The sequence below is a fragment of the Ochotona curzoniae genome, unplaced genomic scaffold, assembly GCF_017591425.1.
Source record: "Ochotona curzoniae isolate NIBS_2020 unplaced genomic scaffold, NIBS_Ocur_1.0 contig_908, whole genome shotgun sequence".
Taxonomy (NCBI): domain Eukaryota; kingdom Metazoa; phylum Chordata; class Mammalia; order Lagomorpha; family Ochotonidae; genus Ochotona; species Ochotona curzoniae.
In genome coordinates, this window is record NW_024466607.1 from 8,462,668 (window position 1) to 8,485,957 (window position 23,290).

General features: G+C 54.1%; 1 protein-coding gene across 2 annotated transcripts in view; it reads left to right on the plus strand.

Annotated features, from left to right (window-relative positions):
- MGLL (monoglyceride lipase) overlaps nt 1-23,290 on the plus strand; it is an 85,929-nt gene that overhangs the window by 52,451 nt on the left and 10,188 nt on the right. For both annotated transcript variants that reach the window (XM_040995315.1, XM_040995314.1), the window contains exons 4-7: nt 13,497-13,633; nt 14,436-14,546; nt 19,874-19,951; nt 22,683-22,772. In XM_040995315.1, the coding sequence (XP_040851249.1) occupies nt 13,497-13,633; nt 14,436-14,546; nt 19,874-19,951; nt 22,683-22,772 (416 nt within the window). The remainder of the gene's footprint in view (nt 1-13,496; nt 13,634-14,435; nt 14,547-19,873; nt 19,952-22,682; nt 22,773-23,290) is intronic.

A 23,290-nucleotide genomic window follows, 5' to 3' on the forward strand; every position in this document is an offset into this window, starting at 1 on the left:
GTCTGTCTCCAAGTCTCACAGTAAGGGCTGCTTTGAGTGAGTCATGGTTTAACTGCCTCCTCCCCACCCCAAGGGGTGCTCTTCCATCTAAAGTCCCAAGCACAGATTCTGCAGCCGCGTGAGGGGAGGAGTCACGGCTCACTTGAAGTTGAAAGTTAACTTGAAGTCTCTGATCGCTTGGGCAAGGCCTGGCACACATGCATGAGTTCTTTGGAAATGTTCATGAACTTGAGAGCATCGGTTTTCCACAGGCTTCCTGCCGGCAGCAGCCTTGTGAGGAGAGGTCTCATCTAGTTCAAGACCCCACCCTCTCCCTACCCCATCCCCTGACATGCGTCCCTCACAACCGTGACACACAGTGATGGGCAAGGAGCCGGGTGGGCCTTGCTGGCTTTCCCTGCTGCCAGGCTCGTCCATAGCTCCTGGTTCCCAACTCTCCACCCCTTCGTCAGCAGGGAGACGCTTGGCATGTGGCACTTCTTTCTCTCTGCAGGGCAGGGCCATGTGCAGGTCCCTGGCACTAAGAGGCCCATCACCCTGTGTGGTTAGTGCCTGGCAGCTGGGGCCACCAGGCCAGGTGCTGCTGTGCTCATGCAGGTGGCACCCCTTGTCTGGGGCTGGGCCCAGGAATTCGTCCCTATGTAGCCTAGATTGCTGTAGCCTGACGAGATGGTCACACCACCACAGCGGGTCTGTCCCCTTAGATGCCACCTGACTATGTCGCCTTGGCACTGGCCACATGTTGGTCTCTCCAGGGCTCGTCCACACAATCAGCATGGGGCCTTCCACTTCTATCTTTCCTGCATTGCCTTGGTGATCTGTATCAGGGACATATTTCATCCTGAAGAGCCGGACCCAGTTGACACGACTTGGGCCCAGGCTACGTCCTCTGGGGCCTCCCCCTGCTGCCCCCACAGGACCCACTGAGCCCTGTGTGTGCCTCCCCCAGGTTCTCCACGCCAGAGGACTGAGGCTGGTGCACCGAGACCCTAACCGTTATCAATCTACTCAGATTTAGCAAACTGGAATTGCTGAGGACAAACACTGCTGGAGTTGACTGCCAGGAGCTCCTGGGGAAGTGCGATTCAGACACAGGAAGAGGGCGGTGGTGTGGGCCTGGAGCTCCGCTGAAGGGCGTTTTTGTTTACTGGGGACAGAGTTCAGTTTGGAGAAAAGGGACAGGTTGTGACCCAGAGGGCAGTGCTGGTTATACAACTGGGGTGAATGTTCTCGATGGCAGTGAACTAGAGAATGGTTATGAGGTTAGATTTTGCATTATGCACATTTTGCCGTAATTTAAAAATAAAACATACAAACACATAACTGGTCGCCTTGACATTGAAAGCTGGATTTCTGGCTTCTCTCGGACATGGGAAGGGGGCGCTGCGCTGGACCCCAGGGCCTGTCCTGTCCTCTGCTCCTGGCCGGTCTTCTCTGGCCCCCAGGCATAAGTCCCTGAGGGGGTTCCCCACCCTGCCCGCACGGGTGACTCACTGCATGCAACATGTCTCCAGAGCCACCCTTGTGGGTTTTTTTTCTTTTCAATTTTAATTTTTTTTTAAGATTTATTCATTTTATTACAAAGTCAGATATACAGAGAGGAGGAGAGACAGAGAGGAAGATCCTCCATCCGATGATTTACTTCCCAGGCGACGGCCAGTGCTGTGCTGATCCGAAGCTGGGAACCAGGAGCCTCTTCCGGGTCTCCCACGCAGGTGCAGCGTCCCAAAGCTTTGGGCTGTCCTCGACTGTTTTCCCAGGCCACAAGCAGGGAGCTGGATAGGAAGTGGAGCTGCCGGGATTAGAACTGGCGCCCATATGGGATCCCAGGCGAGGACTTTAGCCACTAGGCCATGCTGCCAGGCCCCAATTTTAATTTTAAATTTTGAATTTTATGGTGCAGTTCTGTAGAGTCTGGGATCTCTGCACCCCTCAGTTCCCACTCCCTGATTGATTTTCCCCATAATGTCACAATAGCATAGTCCTTCACAAGGAGTTGTACTTCCATCAGTCTGTTGTTTAAATATGCCCTGACGTTGCTGGTACAGTGTCAGTCCATCATCCTGTTGTCTAGACACGTCCAACACTTTCGCTGGGCGTCTGTTCCCCACTTGGAAGTAGGGATACGTGTTGCATTGTGTCCCCACATCTGGATATGCTAGTCTATATTCCTCCATCACTGCACATTCCAATTTGCATGATAGTTTCCTTATGTTAGAGAGGACATATGGTATTTGTCTTTTTGGGATTGACTTATTTCATTGAGCATAATGGTCTCTAGTTGGGACCATTCTTTTTAATGGCCGAGTAATATTCCATGGAGTAGATGTACCACTCTTTAACTACTCCTCTTTGAATGGGCCTCTGGATTGTTTCTATGTCTTTGCTATTGTAGATTGTGCTGCTGTAAATATAGGATTACAGATCCCCTTCTCATGTAGTTTTCATTTCCTTTGAGTATATCCCTAGGAGCGGGATAGCTGGGTCATGTGGCAGGTTTATGTGCAGTTCTCTAAGCACTCTCCATACTGATTTCCATAGTGGTTGTATTAGCCTGCTCTCCCACCAGCAGTGAAGGAGGGTACCTTTCTCCCCACATCCACTCCAGCAGGAGCTGGTAGTAGAGTTCTGAATGTGGGGCAGTCTCACTGGAGTTAGCTGGTACCTCAGTGTGGTTTTCATTTGTATCTCCCTGATGGCTGGGGAGCCTGAGCATCTTTTCATACGTCTGTTAGCTTTTCACCCCTGGGTTTTGAGGAACCTTGGTTTGTATGGCACCCAGATACTGGCCAGCAGACAGCAGGTTACTAGCAAGGTGTGCTGGGGCCAGCTGAGTGGTCACCCGAGAGTGCAGGTCAGTACCCAGGGCAGCAGCAGAGTCGGTCAGCGACCCTCACACCTGCTGAGGGTCATCTTGCAGACCCCAGGGCCTCCGTGAGCTCACAGTCCTTGGCAGGTGTCTCCTTCCCAAGCTTTCTCGGGTTTTTGAGGGATGTTTGTACAAGCCTACTGGACAAGAGCCATGTCTTGTGGGTTTTTCAAAGCAGAAGAGGAGACCTCTACCAGCGTCGCTGGGCAGCTGCAGTCTTCCTCTTTTCAGCATTTCCCTGAGGTTTCTGGAGCCCAAGTTGATGAGACGCTGGAGTGGGATTGAACTAATGAAAAACTAAATTTTTTCCTAGCTGGTGAGGGCCAGGGTGGTTTGAGCTTTGGGTGTCACAGCTGATGCACTCGGTGTCTTAGCCCCTTGTGTTGGTCAGTACTTCATCACTGTAGCAAAGTCCCCAGCACACTGATTCACAGTCTCAGGGGTTCACAGTCAAGATCAGGTGGCCACATTCATTTGGCCTCTGCTGAGAGCTGTGGATGGCAGTGGTGTGTGGAAACGGGGTCATGCATGAGCCAGAAAGCAGAGGCAGAGAGCGGGGCTGGGTTTGACTCAGCTCCGAGAACCCATCCTCGCTCCCATGAGAACCCTCCAAGGGCCTTTCCCACCTGCGGAACAGCGTGGTGGGATCACGTCTGTCCTTGTGGGTCCCACATTGTGGCATGACACCTTACAACACTGTTGGCATCTTGTGTCAGAGCACCACTTTGTGTCGTAGCATCTCCACTTCTGATACTGCTGCCTGTTAATGCAGCCTGGAGAGCAGTGGAAGTGGGCTCGAATGCTTGGGTCCCTGCCACCCACTGTGGGAGACCTGGGTGGGCTTCACCCTGGCCCAGCTCCAGCTGTTGTAGTCATTTGGAAAGTGAACCTGTCTGTGGATGGAAGATCTTGCCGTCAAGTTAAAAACAAAACAAAAACTCTACCCTTTCGGCACTTGTGTCTGCCGAATTATCCCCAGGTGGCAGCAGCAACCAGATCCAGGCCAGAGTGAAGCCAAGAGCCAAAAACTGCACCCTGGTCTCCCACGTGGGTGTCAAGGCTGTCACCATTGCCTCCTGGGATGTGCAGTAACAGGAAACCGAATTAAAAGTAGAGGAGGCATTACATGAACCCAGGCACTCCAATGTGGGTGCAGGTGAGGTGTCCAAGCAACAGCTCCCCTGAAGTGCTCTTCTGGGCTGTCCTAGGCAGATTTACCAACAGTCCAGAGAGTTAGGGAGACCAGGGTGCTTGTGAAGTCTTGCTTGGAGTCTTCATGCTCAGCCCAGCCTCAGCAGCTGCCCTGAGGCTGTCCTGGCCTTGAGCCCAGGGTCTACCTTGACTGTGAGTTGGTACTCAGGATGTGTCCCAGGCATTCGGGGCACACGGGTGCTGCTCTACCCCATGCCTGACCTAGCCTTCCTGCCATGACGGGCGTATTGTGCACCTGCTCCATCCAATGGGGCAGCCACTGCCACCCTTGGCAGTTGAGCACTTGAAATTTGGCAGGGAAGACTAAGGAACTGAGTATGTCATTATTAGCCAATTCCAAATTCATATCACAGACTCATGTGACTGGTGGCTTCTGCACCAGGTAGAATCCTTGATGCCTTTCCTGGTCACTCTGCCCAGTACCATCAAGGGACTCCAAGTCCTGCTGGTGCAAGCCAGGCCCCGCCTGCCCAATTGGCAAGCTCAGGAAAGCTCACTGTGGCAGGCAGGGGCTGGCCGGGCAGCCATGGGGCCACGCTTCCTCACTCCCTGCTGCAGGCTGTGTGTCCAGATGGTGAGGGTGGGCAGAGAGGCCAGATGGCATGTCTCTTGCCTCTCATGGACAGTCCAAGAAGGGTTGGGGCTCGGGCTGCAGGCTGCTCGCAACCGCAGCAGGTGGCATGTGCCTGAGGCGTCCCTTGGCCTTGTCCATTGTTCTGGGTCTCCGCCTTCCTAGAGCCCATCCTGGCCAGGCTCTTCAGGACAAAGGGGTGTGAGTCAAGGCCTCGCAGGTGGGCTGGCTCCTGTGTCTGCCTGTGGAATCAACCCCCCAAAAAGCCAGCTTAAGCCTTCCTGTCTGCAGGGGCCCCAGCCCTCCTGCCTCTGTTCTGGCTTCCTGTGACCATGTACCCTGGGGGAGGGTGTGATTCATGCCAGCTGCAAAGCACGGTGGATGAAGGCATATTTCCTGCAGGTGGGTGGTCGTGTACTAGAATTGGGAATATTCCAGGCTGTGTGGGCCCCAGCCCCTCTCCACAGCAGTCCTTACAGTGACAGGGAGCTTCTTGGCATATCCTGTGTGCCATGCTGGTGCCAGCTGCCTCATGGCTGCACTCACTGATCTGCATCTCCCCCCCCCCCCCCGTGACGTGTGAATTCTAGTTCTGCATCTCCCATCCTCTTCCAGCTTGGTCTGCTTATCTTCTTGTGGGCTGATGGCTTTAGTTGTCATCAAGCAAGAGAAACCTAATGACATAGGGCCAGGTATGGAACAGGTGCTTAGCAAATGAGCCTGTGTCCTCTTTGCCTTCACTGTTTGTCACTGGACAGAGTGGAGTGGCACTGGATAGAGGGGCATGGTGCCATTTGCTTCACAGAGGGGAGGTTGGCACTGTCTAGGACAGGATAATGGAGGGGGCACATTCACTGTGGGGTCTACAAGTGGCCCCATTCCTGCCTCTCCTGGAAGCCCTGGGAGCCTGATGCCAGGCACTTGTTAGTTTTTTTTTAAATCAAACATTTCACATCCTGGAGTGAGGACCTCACATCTCTTTCTCATCTCCCTTTCGCTTTCCTAAAAGCAATGCTCAGCACACTTGCCGTGGCAGTTAAACTTGCGTTGTCAGCTCTCTGTGTCTTTGTCCCCGTTTGACCGAGCTGGAGCTCCCAATGGCTTGCTCCAGTCCTGGCTGGAAAGTTCTACACTCCACCTGCTGCAATGCCCATGTCCCTGGGGAACAGGGTGAGAGGAACTCGTTGGAAGTGCAAAGAATCCTGGCCAGATGGGGAGGACTCTTGGACGGGGAAGAATGCTGAGCCCTGGGACTGTGGGCAAATGTGTACATCCTGCTCTCCAGAGAGTATTAGACATGGGCTAGGTGCTGGCGTTGCCTGCCAGGTGTGGGGCTGCTCTGCTGTTGGCCTCATTCTCCCGATGACTTTGTGCAAGCAGCATTCCTCAATTTACAGGTGAGGAACTAGCTGCAGGTAGCTGCCCTCTTGAAATTGGCATTTCACTCCTTTTTGTTTGTTTGTTTTGTTTTGGTCACATAGATAGGAATCTCTAAAATTTGTATATACTATTAGCTTTAGCTGGAATTTTAAAATTAATTTTGTTTGAGAGGCACAATGACACACAGAAGTCTTTTATCCATTGGTTCACTCTCTAAATGGCTGCAGTAGCCAGGACTGGGTCAAGCCAAAGCCAGGAGCTTTGGCCCTTAACTATTTGGCTTGTAGTTAGAAGGGAGTCAGGAGCTGACACTGTGGCATAGCACGTTGCTGCCTACAGTGCCAGCATCCTGTATGGGTGCTGGTCTGAGTCCCAGCTGCTCCACTTCTGATCCCGGCCCCCCACACCCACATGGGAAGCCCTGGACTTCTGGCTTCAGCCTGGTCCAGTCTAGGCCATTGTGGCCATCTGAGGAGTATACCAGTACGGAACATCTCTCAATCTCCGGCGGCTCTGCCTTTGAATAAAATGAAATCTTTTTTTTTTTTTTTTTAAATAAAAGTGTGTGTGTTGGGGGTGGGTGGGGTTGTACACAAAATGGATTCCTGTCTCCATGAAGAAGCTAAATCCAGGATGAGCGGATGAGCAGGGCCCAAGATGTTAAAGCATTATAGTACAGAAAATCAGAAGCTTAGTTAATATGGAAAATATGTTCAATGAAAGCCTGAGGAACAGGGTGTTTTCAGTAAAGAGAAAAGGAGGAGGAGGACCATCCTTGTATTTACAGACGGCTTGTTGACCGTGCTTTCCTGGTGGGAAAGAATGTTCTGCATTAGCTGTCACTGGGAAGCTGCAGGCAAACTCCGCTGATCAGCCAGGATGGCAGGCATTCAGTAGGCACCTGCCCTATGCCAAGCCCATGCAGGGAGCCCCACGGAGCCCACAGGAACATAGCAGGATCCTCGCCCTCAAGGGCAGCTCCAGCAAATGCACATGCTGAGCCCCGTGTCTGTGTCCTGCAAACATCACACGACAGCCCTCCTCTCCCTGGTCCAGCCAGACTTGCCTTGGAATCCTCCCTGGCACAATGTAACGGACAGCCTCGGCCTACTGTGTCCTTCTGGCTGTGAGGGTCCTGGGCCTTCAGGAGGAAGGACTGGAGGAAAGACAGGGAGATCTCCTGGCAGCTCGTGTGTGTTTTGGTGAGGAGTGCTAGGTGGGTATGGAAGGGAGAGAGGCGACATCAGCAGGCAAGGCCGCTGATGCCAGGGAGGTATGCGACCTGAGGCAGGCCTTTAGGACTTTGCTCCTGGCCCAGGGCAGGATTAACGCATCTCATAGAGAGGCAGTGGAGTCAGTGACTTGGGGCAAGAGAGTGTCCTGTGCTTTAGGGAGTTGCGGTAGGGGACAGTGTGTGGGGCCAGGAACGTGCAACAGAACGTGCTGTGGGCTCTGTACTGGACCATGTGGCCTGTGTTCGGAAATAGCGGGGCAGCCCAAGCCCTCCAGGTCAGTGCAGGTGGTGGATCCTGTGTAGAACAGCTAGGTACGGGACGAGCAGGGGCCGGGAGATGGGTGACAACCACCACAGGTTGTACGGCGTGAGAGAAGGAATCTAGAAGTGCAGGACGGTGTGGGGCCAAACTTGGACATCTGTGTGGGGTTGAAGTCAAAGACAGCCCCAGCTGTGTGCCTGGGGTGATTTGGAAGGCTCCTAGGGCCCAGCAGGAGACTTGACCTTGAACCTGGAGGGGTGGGGCAGCGGGAGAGCCTTTTTTGGCTAGGCTCCCCACAAGGGCAAGCTGCAACTCTGAAGACAAGCCCCTCTGAAGTGACAAACCCGGGCAATAGCTATGTGAGGGTGAGAGTCAGAACGTGGGAGCAGCCAGGGCTCATACAGTGGCCGGGGCCCTTCTGCACATGGCGCATGGGAGAGCGGGCTGCCCGGCCATGTCAGAGTTACATGGGGTTGGTTCAGGAACACTCACCCAGGGGAGCTGGGTGATTAGACTCAGGAGAATAAGGAGGTTTTTAAAATTTTTTTATCTTTATTGGAAAGTTGGAGAGACAGAGCGGAAGATCTTCTGTCCGCTGCTGATTCACTCTCCAAGTGGCTGCAACGGCTGGAGCTTAGCCAATCCAAAGCCAGGAGCCCTGAGCCTCTTCCAGGTCTCCCACACAGGTGCCCATTTGGGATCCCGGCACGTGCAAGGCGAGGACTTTAGCCGCCAAGCTAGCACGCCAGGCCCAGGACTAAGGAGTTTTAACATACAGCCACAGCAACACGGCAATGCAGAAAAGTGGCAATGGACTTTGCTGTTAGGAAGTGACGGAATAATCCCAACCAGAAACAAATCCCTGCCTCATGCCTTACACCAAGATAGAACATCAACAGCTCGAAGAGAGAATGCATAGGTCCAGTGTGATGGCTCAGTGGCTAAAATCCTCACCTTACAAATGCAGGGATCTTATATGGGCACCAGTTCATGTCCCAGCTGTTTCACTTCCCTGTTTGTGGCCTGGGAAAGCAGTAGAGGATGGCCTAAACCTTGGAACCCTGTACCCACGTGGGAGACCTGGAGGAAGCTTCCGGCTCTTAGCTTCAAATCAGCTCAGCTTTGGCCGTGTGGTCACTTGGGAAGTGAGTCCACGGATGAAAGATCTTTCTCTCTGTAAATCTGCCTTTCCAGTAATAATAAATAATAATAATAAAAGAATGAGCACTCAGCAAGGAGCCCATAGCTGGAGCTGGGTGGTGGTGAGGTTGCTTCCTGCTACGGAGCTGCTGGCACCTCACTATCCTGTGTGCCTTGTCATTGGAGCAAGCAGTTGGGTGTCTAGGGTGTCAATCTGAAGCCAGACTGCCACCCTACTCCCCAGAATGAAAGACACCCCCCTCCCAAGGGCTGCTCACAATAGGCACCTATGTAACCAACAAGAGACCCAACCCAGTGTGGAGGTTTTCCTATGAGTGATTGCCCACATGAAAGTGGTCCACTCAGCCGGGAAACAGAGTGGACAAGAGCTCTGTGGCCTGTGACCCAAAGTGACCTTCAGGATACATGACAGGTGTTGGACAGGCCACGTCGTAAGAGAGAGAAGGGGGCAGGTGACGGAGGGTGGAATGGGTTGCAGGGGAGCTGGATAATGGAGTCAGGCACGTACCTAGACAGGGAATTTTATTATTTTTACGAAAAGGAAATGCTTAGAGGAAAACTGAGGAAATAATTAAAATGATTAACTGCAGGGTCAGAGTGGCGGGAGAGGAGGCAGGAGTCGATGTCAAACTTCACTGGGTGAATCTTGTGTTTCTGACTGCTGAACCGAGTCGCTGTTGATATGTTTGGAAGAGGAAATTAAATTGAAAAGCAAAAAGGCAAAACTTATCATCCAGAATACAGTTAACTTGAAATTGATGAATCCAATTGTATACCTAATTGGTAACATGTGAATACAGAGCAAATAATTACAACCTGTTACTCGGGCACAGCACCCTAACCGTTATCATTACTGAGCTATACTTTAGGGATAAAAACAAATGCAAATGAACCTACGGCCTAGTCTCCCCTGGGCAGGTGTGTGGTTAATGGTTGCGGTGGTATTGTGGGCTTGAAGCCATGCTGTTGTGTGGGTTCCATAGACGAGTAGACATGTTTGTGCTATTAGGAACCAAGAATTTCAGTGTTGAGAAAAGATAAAGTATAAAAGCAAAGAAGAAAAAAAGGATATTAAGTTTTTTGTAAAGTACTTGAGCTATTTTTGTTAGGATGTATACTAGCAGGAAATGAGTTGGGAGTGGAGCTGGGACTCAAGGCCCGACACTCCGATAGGCAATGGAGGAGTCCCACTCCATATCTTAGCCATTGCACCAAGCCCCTGCCGCAAAAACCCTTAGAACTTTGCTGTTTTAACTGGAAATGTGATGGAGACCAGCTTTCTAAAAAAGAAAACAACCGAAGATCTCCGACTCGGCTGAAAGGGAGGAGAACTGATGTTGCCCGTGGCATTGAGCAGCCCCAGCGTCCGCGCCTTGGTTTGGAAGCGCCCTGGCACACACCAGCAGAAACTGGGACTCTGAGAAGTTCACAAGTTCAGTCCATGGACCAATGGACAGAAGATCTTCCTGTCTCTCTTCTTTTCTGTTTATCTGACATTCCAAAAAAAATTTTTTTAAACCCTAAAAAAGTAAAATACCCTTGATGCAGCTTCCTTTCGAACGATCTGTTTTCGTTTACGAACGTGGCTGTGCACAGCAGAGGGAGCGGCAGCCCCTGCCGGGTGCGGAGAGCAGGCAGCGTGTCCACCGGGATGCTGGGCTGTGTGGCTGCGCATTGGAAGAGTCGCAAAGTCAAAAACGGGGAGAAACCCAGGCGGCACCCTGTTTGAGAGGCCGCAGGGCACTGAGGTGTGCAGTTGGTGCCAGCGGGCTGTCCTGGGCCAGGGAACTTGAGAGAGATCATGGAAAGTGGACTTCAGAGATGCATTTTTTATAAAGTTATCTGAAACCTATGCATTTCTTTCCCTGATTTTAAGACCTCTTCCCTGACATGCATGGATTTCAATTTTTTTAATTTCAAAAAAAATCCTTCTTTAATTCAATTTTGCAGTATCTTTCTGAGTACTTTATGACTCTGTTTTAGGTTGGGATGGGGAGCAGACTAGACTGTATGTCTGTTTTTGCTTGTTTAGAATTAAAATCTGAAGGGAAGAGGGGAAGATGGATGGGTTGGGTAGATGGAGATGGTGATGGGAAAAAGCTGTGTCCCCCTTTTAACACGCTTTGATGTCTGAACCTCATGCATAAGTTGTCTTTTTAAACATAATAGTTAAAACCACAGGCTGGCGCGGTAGCCTAGCAGCTAAAATCCTCACCTTGCACATACCAGGATCCCATATGGCTGCCGGGATTAGAACTTGCTTCGCATCCAGCTCCTTGCTGGTGGCCTGGGACAGCAGTTGAGGATGGCCCAAAGCCTTGGGAGCCTGCACCCACGTGGAAGATCCAGAAGAAGCTCCTGGCTTCAGATTGGCTCCCCGTTGAGACCACTTGGGGAGTGAACCAGCAGATGGAATATCTTTCTTTGTTTTTCCTTCTCTCTATAAATCTGCCTTTCCAATAAAAAAAAATAAATCTTTTATTTAAAATTCCAACATGGAATGTACAGTAGTTATGTAATGGAGACTAACATCCAGATGTGAGGATGCAGTGTGGTATGCATTTCTGTTCCCAGACAAAGATGGACTTACAGTGAAACTGTTGATTTATATTTTGACAATAGGATTCTGGACTCTCTGCCATTGTCCATGCCCGCAAAGATGGACATATGACTGAGTATGAAGAACTATATATTAGTAATGATATAAAGGAACTAGGTGAGGGGGAGGGAATTGGGAAGGGGATAAGGGAATATGGAACTGTATCATAAAATGATAGCAATAATAATAAAATGTGAAAAAAAATTCCAACATGGGATTGCTGTGGGCTCCAATATCTCCTTTTGGATGCTCAGCCTAAGGAATAAAAGACAGACCCCCAAGTGGGTGCAGAGTGACAGCCCTGGAGAGATGGACAGACGAGATGTGATGTATTCCTGGAGCTGCATCCTGACACCTGCTGTGGCAGGGATGGTGGGATGGACCTCAAGGGTGTCCTACTGGGAAGAATCTGCCAGTCTTAGGCACCGCATGCTGCCAACTGCACCCGCTGGAGAGCAGATTCCTAGAGATGGAAGGTGGGGGCTGGGGAGTGAGGGTTTAATCACTGTGCTGTGGCAGCTAGAAATAGCTCCATAGACCAAGTGGCTTAGTCCGCTAAAGCGTGGTGTCTCCTGGATGCAGGACCAGAGTCTGGGAGTAGCGGGACCAGGTTCTTCAGGGACATGCAGTGGTCATCCTCTCCCAGTATCCTCATACACAAACTGCCCTTCGCTCTGGTCTCTGTCCAGCTTGGATTGGTGCGGCCCTGAGGGCCTGTTTGCATGTACAGTGGCATTCCAAGGGCCTTGGATTTGGGGGCACCTGGTGCAGGATGAGCTGTCACCATGCAGCATCAGCCTGAGCAGACAGCAGGGAGGGCTCATGACACCATGGGCATACAAAATGCCTCCCAGCTCGACACTCAAGATGAAGTCAGTCGGGGCTGAGGGGGGTAGGGAGCAGAGTTTGGCTTGGCAGCTAAGACACAATTTAGGACACTCGGCATCCCTTTGTGAAGTGGCTGGGGTCATGTGGCAGCTCAGGTCCCCATCCCAGCTGCCTGCTTGTGTGTACCCTGGAAAGCAGCAGGTGATGGTCAAGTACTTGGGTCCCTCCTTCCCTGTGCCCCCTACCCTGGCCATGTTACTAGGTGCTAGAGTGGGGGCTTCAGCCTGGGCAGAGGGGAGCTCGCTGCCTCACTTGCTCTCTTATATATGAACAAATATTGAGAACATTGAAAATGGACCTGTTGAGTCTGTTGTATCACACAGAATCCCTTGGAGACGTGAGAGAAACAAGGGTGTTGCCGCTGCAGGTGGAAGGCGCCAGCCAGATGCTCAGAGGGACCAGAGGCCGGGCATTAGGGAACGCCAGACCAGAGTCCAGGGTCTGACCGCCAGGAGTGTTTCTGAGCTGGGGTCTGGGCAATAGTCAGTTCCAGACCGTGCTGGCCTCACCCTTTGCCTCCGTAAGATGATCAGGGAGACAGGAGGCTCAGGGTGACAGTCTGACTCCCAGCAAGGAAGGCTGGGTGCATCCTCTCGCTGTTTGGTGCCAGTTTTTTTTTGTGATCGCCTAGCTGGTCTCATCTGTAGCCGCCCAGCTGTTTCTATAGCGACTGCTGTGGGTCAGCAGAGGGAAGAGTGAGGAACCCTCAGCAGAGAGGAGAGCGGAAATGAGCAGTTCAGATGCCGACATAAAAACTCAGCAGGAACAGAATGTGACCCAGTTTTATGCCTGCTACATTGAACATTTCTGGCAACCATGCTTGGCTTGATCTGCTGTATCTGTCGTATTATTATCACCTAGAGCAGCGAAATGAGGTGCCAGGATGCAGCAGGTTCCCTGGTGCAGGCTGATACCAAAATGTGGCTGTGAGGGTCCAGAATCTGGGGAGACACAGGCAAACTCAGGGCTCACTCATCTCCTTCCTCCTCGGGGCCACCTGAGGATCAGCAGGCAAGCTTAAGCCCTCTGTGCACCCGTCCCTGGAACCCTAAGGGACTGGACTTGGTGGTGTGTCAGTTCTTGTCCAAGTGACCTTAGGCAAGTTCCTTCACCGCTCACTGCCTTGGTTTCTTGGCTCATGAGTTGGGAGAGGAATCCCAACGAGCATGCTTGGTTGGAAGGGATCAGATGAGCTGGTGGTCAGGTCCCCAGCAGACAGCGGCTGTCACTGCTGCGTGAGAGCCGCTGGACCTGGTGAGGCCTGGAGGGCGACCCTGTCCGTACTCACTGTGCGGTTCCCTTGTCTCTGTTCCCTTCCAGTGGGCCATGGACAGAGCGAAGGGGAGAGGATGGTGGTGTCCGACTTCCACGTTTTTGTCAGGGATGTGCTCCAGCATGTGGATCTCCTGCAGAAAGACCACCCCGGGCTCCCAGTCTTCCTCCTGGGCCACTCTATGGTAAGTAGACCCAGCTGATGTCACTTCCTGGGACCCAACCAGGCAGGGCGATGGTGGGGTAGGGCGAGGAGAGTGCATGGCCCTGCCTCCTCCACTTACCTGCTCCCTGCTCAACTGGCTCCACCGCCTCCCCCTCTCCTCAGCAGGCCCTGCACCTGCACCTACCCTGCAGTTCCCAGGAGATTTTAGGGCTTAGGCAGCAGGGCTGGACTCAAAGTCCTGAGCACTGCCCGTTCAGCCAGTCGCTCAGAGAAGCTCAGGTGTCACCTCCGGGAAGTGTCACGCCAGCTGGCTCATGAGGTGCTCCACCCCCTCCCCACATGCTCATGACAGAAGCATGCGGTGTGACTCAGGGACAAGGGCTCCCTTTGGATGACACCTTTAAGGTCGCCCAGAGTCCTTCTCGCCTTTTCACAAAGTAGAGCCCGAGAATCAGCCAGGGCTGACCTTGATGTGCAGGGTCCTCACCCTGGCAGCCCCAGGGCCTCTGGACTGCCTGGGAGAGAGCTCAGGGGGTAGGAGCGGAGGGGGCTCCTTTGCCACAGCCTGGCTCTGTTCCTGCATCTCCTGCCTGGGCCCCCTGAGCATCAGTCTCTGAGAGAGCCAGACAAGGCCTCCCGCCTCCCTCTGTTTTCATTCTCAAGTGTTTTCCCTGGAATTTAAACTTCTGAGACCTTGACCAAACCAGGAAAAAGGCACCAGCGATCCGTTCCCTACTCCTCTCCGCCACCAAAAAACGCAGTATCCACATGTGATGGCTGCCGAGGTGGCCGGGTCATGGCACGCCCACTTTGCCTTGCAGGGCGGTGCCATTGCCATCCTGACGGCCGCCGAGAGGCCAGGCCACTTTGCTGGCATGGTCTTGATCTCGCCTCTGGTTCTCGCCAGCCCCGAGTCAGCGACAACATTCAAGGTAAGAGGTCCTGCACAGCTCCTGCCATTCAAGGGGGCTCCCACAGTTCAAGGGGGCCTGCCCAGCTCTGACCAGCCCCCACCTGTAGCTGCCATCTGGACCAGAGGGGCCCAGCCCAGGGCTTCAAGTGTGGTTGTATAGACACTGGACGGATGCCAGTCATTGTTGGCGCTGGGGGCTCTGATTTCTGAAGTCAGGTGTCTGTCCCTTTATTACTCTAAAACTTGAGCAAAGTGCCTTCCTGTTTATGCATAGTTTCTTGGTGGCTTTTAAAAGAGAAAAGGTTACATGGGCTGTGAGCCCAGCAGGGTCAAGTTGGCTTGCTGACTGAGCTGTGGGCCAGTTAGTTGCTGTTGCTTTCTGGCCATCACGCAGCACTGGATTCACCGGGCCCTCCCCAGCAGACCCATCGTTTCATTTGCCTGAGGGTGACACTCGGCAGGTGCAGCGCCCACTTTCAGTGCTAGAGCTGTGGGCTCCTGTGGACAGGCAGTGAACAGGGAGCTGGCACAGCCTGGCAGGACTGCCTTGTGGAGGCTGTGGGGTCCCCATAGACCTGCCCTCGGGGGTCTGGGGCTCAGGATGCATGTGGAACCCCCAACCCCAGCTCTCCCTTGGGAATTCTCAATCTCACCCCAGCCCCAAGCAGTGCCTTTCAGGACTTCCAAAGGGAGTGGTTCAGTTCTGGGCCAGAAATGCTAGGCAGCCAGCAACCCCTGGGTGCCAGCAGGACTACTTCGATGTGGCTCTCACACCACCAGTGCTCGCCAGGACCCGAACGGTAGAGCACGGAATATGTGGGCACGAACAGTGTGCCAGGAGGCTCAGAGTGCTCCTGACCGTGCTCCCTCCAGCCCCAGCCACGGACTTGGTGCTGGCTCTGCGTGTGAGGGAATCACAGCTGAGCTGTGGGTGTGGAGGTCCCGACACCGGGCTGGTCAGCAGGTGGGGTATTTTGGGGCCTTAGACACCACATGCGTCATGTGGCCGGGCCACTTCCTCCTTGGTTCACTGTGAGAGAGGAGGCGTGGCCCGCTGGGCGGTTCTGTGATGATGCCACATGAGCCTGAGGAATTTGAGAATGAGAACAGAGGGAGGAGTTCCCACCACGTGCCAAGGAATCCCTGGGCACCTGGAAGGCCCGTGCATATTTTGTGATTACGTATCTACTCCTCTCCCGCCAAAGAAAAGGTGTTTAAGGGAAGTATTGTCATTTTGGGGATATGTGTTTAAATGGATTTATGTGTGTTTCAAGATTAATTTACTTGAAAGTTGGAGCTACAGAGATTGAAAGGGAGGGAGGGAGGGAGGGAGAATTTTCCATCCACTGGTTCACTCCGCAGATGGCTGCAACAGCCAGTGCCGGGCCGATTTGAAACACAGGCACGTCCTCCAGGTCAGATGCAGGGCTCGAGCCCTCTTCTGTTCCTGCAATCCAGGGAGCTGGATCGGAAGTGGAACAGCCAGGACTCAAACTAGCACCCGTAGTTTGAGTGCCAGTACTGCAGATGAAGGACCTGCTGGCTGTACCACCGTGCCAGCCCCTGTTATATTGGTTTTTAATTGGTTGATTTGAAAGGAGGAGGGAGAAGAGCCCACATTTGCTTGTCCTCTGATTCACTGCCCCAATGCCTGCAGAGGCTGGGATGGTCAAAGCTGAAGGAATTTGGTCTCGATCTCCTACATGGGTGGCAGGGGCCCATTACTGCTGCCTCCAGGGGTATGCACTAGGAGGGAGCTGGACTGGAGCGGGGCATGGTGCCCAGGCCCTCCAGTGTGGGATGTGAGCGTTATGGCCACAAGACTAAACGCCCAGCGCGGCCAAGAGTTGTGTGGCTGGGGAGACGGAGGTTTGGAAAGGCAAGGGACCGAGTGACTTGCTGGGATTACAAAATCCGTGCAACGGGATTGAAGCTGGGGCTGGCACACCCTGTCTGCGGTGTTTGATGTTTATGTAAATGTTTTGCCTTAAAGAGAAGCTAGACTTGGGGCTTTTTAGATCTAGAGAGGGGGAAAGAGGGATGGGGACATGGCAGCTGGAGTTGGGAGTGGGGCCAGCAGGCTTCTTCCAGGAGTCCCAAGGGAGTCCTGGGCTGGCTGGAGGAGGCAGCACTTCTGGGCAAGGCCACCTGGAGTGACCTTTTGGAGTCTGGGGCTAATAGATCTCCTTGTCACATCAGGGGCCGCTGTCCCTGGGTAACACAGCCAGGTCTCCTCTTATTAACTAAGACAAATTAGCTCCCTGACGGCCCCTCCCACACACACTGAGCCTGGGATGCACAGGTCTACCCACCCCACACAGCTTCGTGCTTTCCTCACACCCTCTGGATATCTCAGCAGCATCCTGAGAGTCCTGCTACATTTTAAAAATGTAATTAAAAATTGTTTATACATTGACTTCTTTGGGTCCAGTCTTGTGGCATGGTGGGTGAATATCCCATACAGGCACCAACTGTGTCTCAGCTGCATGCTCTTCTGATCCAGCTGCCTGGGAATGACCTGGGAAAAGCAGTGAAGGATGGCCCAAGTGCTTGGGCCCCTGTACCCACGTGGGAGACCCGGGTGAAGCTCCTGATTTTAGCCTTGGCTGTTGTGGCTGTTTGGTGAGTGAACCAGTGAGTGGAAGATCTCTCTCTTTTTTGTCACTCTGACTTCCAAATAAATCAAGAGCAAATCTTTAAAAAAAATTATATATATTTATATTTATACATATTATATATCTGTGAGGGAGTGATGCAGAGAGAGATCTTCCATCTGCTGGCTCACTCGCCAATGGCTGCAGTACCAGGGTTGGGTCTGCTGGAGCCAAGAGCCTGGAGCTCCATTCAGGTCTCCCATATGGGTGGCAGAGACCCAGGGGCTTAGGTCATCTGCTGCCTTTCCAGGTGCATTGGCAGGAAGCTGGATTGGAAGTAAAGCAGACAGGAGTCAAATCGGAGCTCTAATGTGTGATATCCTGGCATTGCAACTGGCTGCCCTCCAGCTGGACCCCAACACTGGTCCCGCTTTAAGAACAATACATTGGGACCAATGCAGTGGTACAGTAGGCTAATCACCTGCCTGTGGCACAGGCATCCCACTTGGGCACCTGTTCAAGTTCCAGCTGCTCCACTTCTGACCCAGCTCCCTGCTGACGGCCTAGGAAAGCAGCAGAGAATGACCCAAGACCTTGGCTCCCTACACTCCCCCATATGGGAGACCCAGAAGAAGCTCCTGGCATATTAGGAGTGTCACTCGATCTCATTTTTTGAGTCAGTTCTTTGTCTTTGCCAGTCTTGGGTTCTGCTCTGTCATTTTGTTTAGCAGTCCAGCTGGGCTCTGCTTGCACATCGGGACTTCATACGGGTCTCCCGGCGCGGACAGGGTCTGCCCCAGGAAAGTTGACATAGGCTCCTGCTGATGGAAGCTCAGGTTGTTCCCTGCTCTTTGCTCTTGGGACCCTCAAAGATGGAAGATTCCAGAATCTGCTTCTTTCCCCATGCATTCCGGGTGAGAACTCTATGTGGTTGACTGGGGGCCTCCCCAAGTCACCCCATTAGCAGCAACAGATGCAAAGCCAAGTGCCAACCTCGGGATGCCCCATCTAGGACTCTGCTTGCCAAACCATTCAGCATTTACTCCCTGGCACCAAGGCCCTCTAAGGGCAGTATCGCCTGTTGGAGAGGCGCAGGCACTGGGAGAGGCTGAGTATGTGAGGACAGACAGGAAAGCACAGGTAACCGACCCCAGCCCCTGGAGCAGAACAGACCAGTGGCATCCTCCATCACCTCCCTGTTCATCTTCCGTAAGATGAGATGATACTGAGCAGGGATCCTGAGGGCAGCGACTGGGGCCCCAGCATGGTGCTGCGAGAGGTGTCACAGGAGAGAGGCAGTGACCGCAGCGGTTCCCACTAGCTGACGCCGTCTCCAAGCTCCTGGTATGGAGGACGGAGCTTTGTGGGTTGGGGCTGATTGCAGAGGTGCTGATCGCCGGGCACAACCCTCCAGCACCAGGGCCCTCCTCCCCGCTGGGGACCTGCAGGAAGGGACAGCAATGAACCCGGACTTGCTTGCATGGACGCATCACTCCGGACCTTCAGCCTGTTGTTTGGCCTGGTCCCCTAGCCTCTGGAAACCTCAGGTCAGCTTCCTATGCGTGCGGCCCACTTTCTCTTGGATGTAACATGTGTCTGTTTGCGGACTGTAGAATCTCAGGGCAGTTGGGGCAGGGGCTGGCAGGGGAGCAGGTGGGGCATGGGGAATTAGCACTCTGGGACTCCAGGGAATTTAGACCCGGAAGCCCGGAGCTCGACCCTGGCCTTGCCCTGGCCCACTTGGCTGCAGCCAGGAGCAGGTGGGAGTTCACCTCCGTGCTGCAGGCGCCAGCTGAGCCCTGTCTCAGGCACAGGCACAGATCTCCCAACAATCTCAATGGGAGGAAATAGGCATTGTCCCAGCAAGTCCCCTGCTACCCAGATCGGGGAGGGGAGCAGGAGCTGTGTCCTGGACAGCAAGGCTTCCTGGAAGAGGCACGTGTTGCTGTCGGTAAACGGAGCCTTTCCCCCCATGGAAGTGTAGCCCATGGGGGAGTTACTTGCTGCTGCGAGGATGTGGTCAGCCTGTGACCCTTGTTCTAGCTGGCCCCATGAAAGGCGTAGACTCCAGGCCTCTTCACGCACGAGGCGGCTTGCTGGAGCCACTTGAGGTAATTACTTTTCCTGCAGTCTGTCTCGCTGGCAGGGGCTTGAACAGGAGTGCCGGGAGCCGCTGGGTCCTTGTGGATCCAGGACAGCGTTTGTGCATGACTCCGGCACTCACACTGGTGGGCGTCCCACAGTTCGCCTGCAGGTATCCAGGACCACAGCGCCTTGGCTATGACATCGGTGGCCACTGCACCATTCGCTGGGAAGCCACAGGTCTCAGCCTCTCCCCTGCATCGTCTGCTTGCCCATGGGTACCTCCCCAGATGGGAAGCCAGCAGGAGGCTTGAGGACCAGCCCTGCAGGCGTTGGGTCTGCTGGCTGAGCTGTTCTTAGAAGTGGATCTTGTAATGTCCCACTGAGGATCTTATCACCCAGTATCCACCTCTAAATTTGCTGCCTCTGAGTCTGACCCCTCTCCCCATGCCATCTTCTGCCCACTCTCCCCTCCACCCCTAGAGCTGAGGGCCAGTGGCCCAGTGGCCACTTGTGCGGGTTCTGGCTCTCAGCTGTCCTCAGGCAGTGACACTTGGGATCTGGGTGGAGAGGCACGCCTGTTGGGGTGTCCAGGTTCCGCCTCTGGGAGTCCTGTTCAGTGCTCCCCACTCCCAAGCCAGGCACAAGGTTCTCTCCACGCCCCCCACAGGATTACCCGAAAATTGTGAAGGGTATGGTGGAAAAGACGTCACGCTTGATAATGGTTTGGACTCCACTGCTTTTATGGGTGAGCAAACTCCCCTCTGAGGAGTCCTTTGTCTTCCCTTGGAACTGGACCTTCAGATTATCCCCACTGATGGTGGAGAACAGCTGGGACTGCCAGCAGCCAGCTGGTCAACCTCTTCAATAATGATCTGCTTGGGTGTGGGTTCTGCCAAGACCCTCTTCTTCCTAGCGCTTCCTCGCCATGTGGCTGTAGGGCCCTAGCTCAACCCTTCTTCCACAATCAGCCCCCTTCTTCTGGTTGGGTGTTGTTCCTCCCATGTGATCCCAGGCTCCTGAAATCAACAAATCTTTAAAAATGAATAACTAGAAGCTGAGCAGGGAGTGAGCCTGCCTGGTGATTGCTGGAAGCCTCCTGCCTCGGGGTGGTGACACTCCTCTCTCACACAGGGGGCTTTGTGGGGAAGAGGCTAAGTAAGCACTTGGCCTTGCCTCAGCTGAGTTTTGCTGTGGATGTGGCTTGGAAACCATGCAGGGTTAGAGAAGGAGCTGGAGCTCAGAGCTGTTCCAGAGTGCTGGAAACTGGGGGGGCAGCCTGCCCTGCAGACACATGGGTGCCCCCTCCCCACAGTGTTCATATTCTGGCTGCGTTCTGTAGCTGCTAGGGAACTCCTAGGGAGACGCAGGTACAGGACAGCCAGGATCCCTCAGCCTTGTTGCTAGGACACCAGCATCTTCATCCACTAGGTTGGCCACTGGAGCTCCTGTTGTTACTGGCTGATCCCAAGGGGGCGTGTCCACCCATCCTGAACCTGCCAGCGCCAGCTCTTCCGGAGGCCCACAGGCAGCTCTCCGAAGGAGCATGGCCAGGGGACACTTGCTCCTGTCCCATCTCCTGCTTGTGCTTTTGGTGACAGATAGATGATTGGCAGCTGAGGAGGGTGGGTTGTGATCTGTGCCCTCTCGAACCACCCCTGTGTGCTGCTCCTGTAAAGTGGGTGCTAACCAGGAGGCGCCTCCCCACAAAACTCTAAAAGGCATCCCTTTGGCTGTGGACATCGTCTGCCTGCTTGGTGTGAGGAGAGCAGGTGTTTCCCCATGATTCTCTCCCGGTGGTGGCTTTCCCCTCGTCCAGCCCCTGCGGCCGCACAGCAAGGGTGGCTTGAGCCATCCGGCACCTCGCCGAGCCCTTGGCCTGGGAGCTGAGGCTCAGGCTCACTGGGGCATGAGTGGAGAGGCAGCCACACTGGGAACACAGAGGTAAGTCTCTCCTGCTTGGCGAGCAGTGCTCGAGGCTGGTAGCACACGGGGTTGCAGCAAAGAGCCGTGTCCTTGAGAGGGTCGTGAGGGTTGGGTGGGGGCAGGGGCGGCCCCTGGCCCTGCACCTGCTCAGCTCCGTGGCAACTATGACAGGAGTCACCCACTGAGAAGTTAGTGCTGTGGAATTTTGGAATATCTGTGAATTGCTGATAACCTTAAACTTGGGTCACTGTTCCCAAAGGGCTGGGTGAGCAGCTGGGAAGCCCCCACCCCACCCTGCTTGCAGCTGAAGTCTAGCCAAGGCCATGGGGTCACTGTCCCACTGCACGGATCTGGTCTTCTCCTCTGGAAAAGCACAGATGGCTTAGAAGTTTTGGGGTTCCTGGAGGAACTCTTGGTTGTTGGCATGTGCGGACACCTGATCTACATCTGAAAGTAACATTGGGCAAAGACCCAGGGGTGTACAGCCGTGGGCCTGGGAGATGACGGTGGAGTTAGACGGTTTCTAGCTGCTGGTGACACCTTGGCTGTCATGATGTCCTTGCACAGCCCTGCCCGCTCCAGGGAGCAGCGGTGCCCCGCGCCTGTCCAAGGCCCCCAAGTACCACACCGTGTGCCCTGCCTCAGCCCAAGAGCCCCCTGCTGGCCACCTTCACACAGTTCTAATTCCGGCTCTAATTTCACGACTGGATTTCGAAGATAGCATCTTCCCTCCCTGAGTGCCTTCACACCCTGCAGCAATGAAAACAGCTGCTTTCCCGGGAGAGCCAGGTTCTTGATTTCTCCGCAGGGGAGAAAGAAACTTGTGATCCAGAAGGAGGCCTGGGGTGGGGGGAGAGGCAGGAAGGCCCAGATTCAAGCCCAAGTCTCCCCTATGCGCCAGGGCCTCTGCAAGGGGACATCAAGGACAGTCCCTGGCACCTCCAGGAAGCACCAGGCTCCTTCTTGGCAGCCGAGGACACAGGTCAGCCCTGGGCAGAGTTCTCTGGGCAGCAGAGCTGGGTGTCAAACTAGGCCTCCTCACCTCTGCCCCATGCTCTCCTGGGTTGGATCGGGCTGCTCACTTCCCTGTTGCTAGGCAACCCATACTCTTCCTCCAAGCCACCCCTGGGCACCCTGCCCTAAGGTATGTTTTCAGGGTCCCAGGGTTAGGTTTAGGGTAAGGTTATGTCCAGGGTTAGTGCTAGGGCCATTGTTGGGGTTCTGGTTAGTGTCAGGTTTATGACCGGGGCAGGGCTAAGGCTAGGTTTAGTTCTTGTGTCCAAAAGCTTAGGAAGCTCCTCCATGTCTCTTGAAATTTCTCCTTCCAATGAGCGCTGGCAGGGAGGACGGCTATGGCTCCAGAGTAGGCGAGAAACACTCTGCAGGTCCTGTGCTCATGCTGGCCCAGGCCTGGGGGAGCCGGGCCAGCCCGGGGAGACAGATCTGGGAGCATCCTTAGGGGCTGGGGTGAGGGACCCGGCTCTGCCAACCACCCTCACCCCAAAGAAATCCCCGCTGTGGACTCACAGCTCCTGTCTTCCCTCCCTGGGCAGGTCCTTGCTGCGAAAGTGCTCAACCTCGTGCTACCAAACCTGTCACTGGGACCCATCGACTCCAGCGTGCTCTCCCGGAACAAGACAGAGGTGAGAGAATGCCTTGGCTGGCGGGTCAGTAAGGGCTGCGTCGCTTGAGTCCGTCTGTGCTTTGCCGGAGGCCGAGAGAAGGGGCGGGAGACACCAAGGAAGCAGAGACCGCGCTGGGCTTCAGGTGCAAGGCAAAGGATGGGGCAGGTGTGGGTGGGGCCTGAACCGTGGAATCGCTGCCGCTGAGTGAGAGTGTGTGCGTCCGCATCATTGTCTGCGTCCACCCAGTCCCCTGTGGTTGCCAATGACAGAAACCCAAGTCAGAGGAGAGGTCTCTAACCTTGTTATGTGGGAGACCTAGGACCTACCCCCGCCCCACCCAAGTCTCCAAGGGGCGCCACTGAGATCTCTTGGCCTGCAGAAAGCCAGAGGGGATGGGGAGAGAAAGGTTGGGTCTTCCATGCACTGCTTTACACCCCACATGGCTGCAGCAGCCAAAGCCAGGAGCCAGGAACTCCCTTTGGGTCTCCCTGTGGCTGGGAGGGTACTAAGCGCTTAGGCCATCACCTACTGCTTTT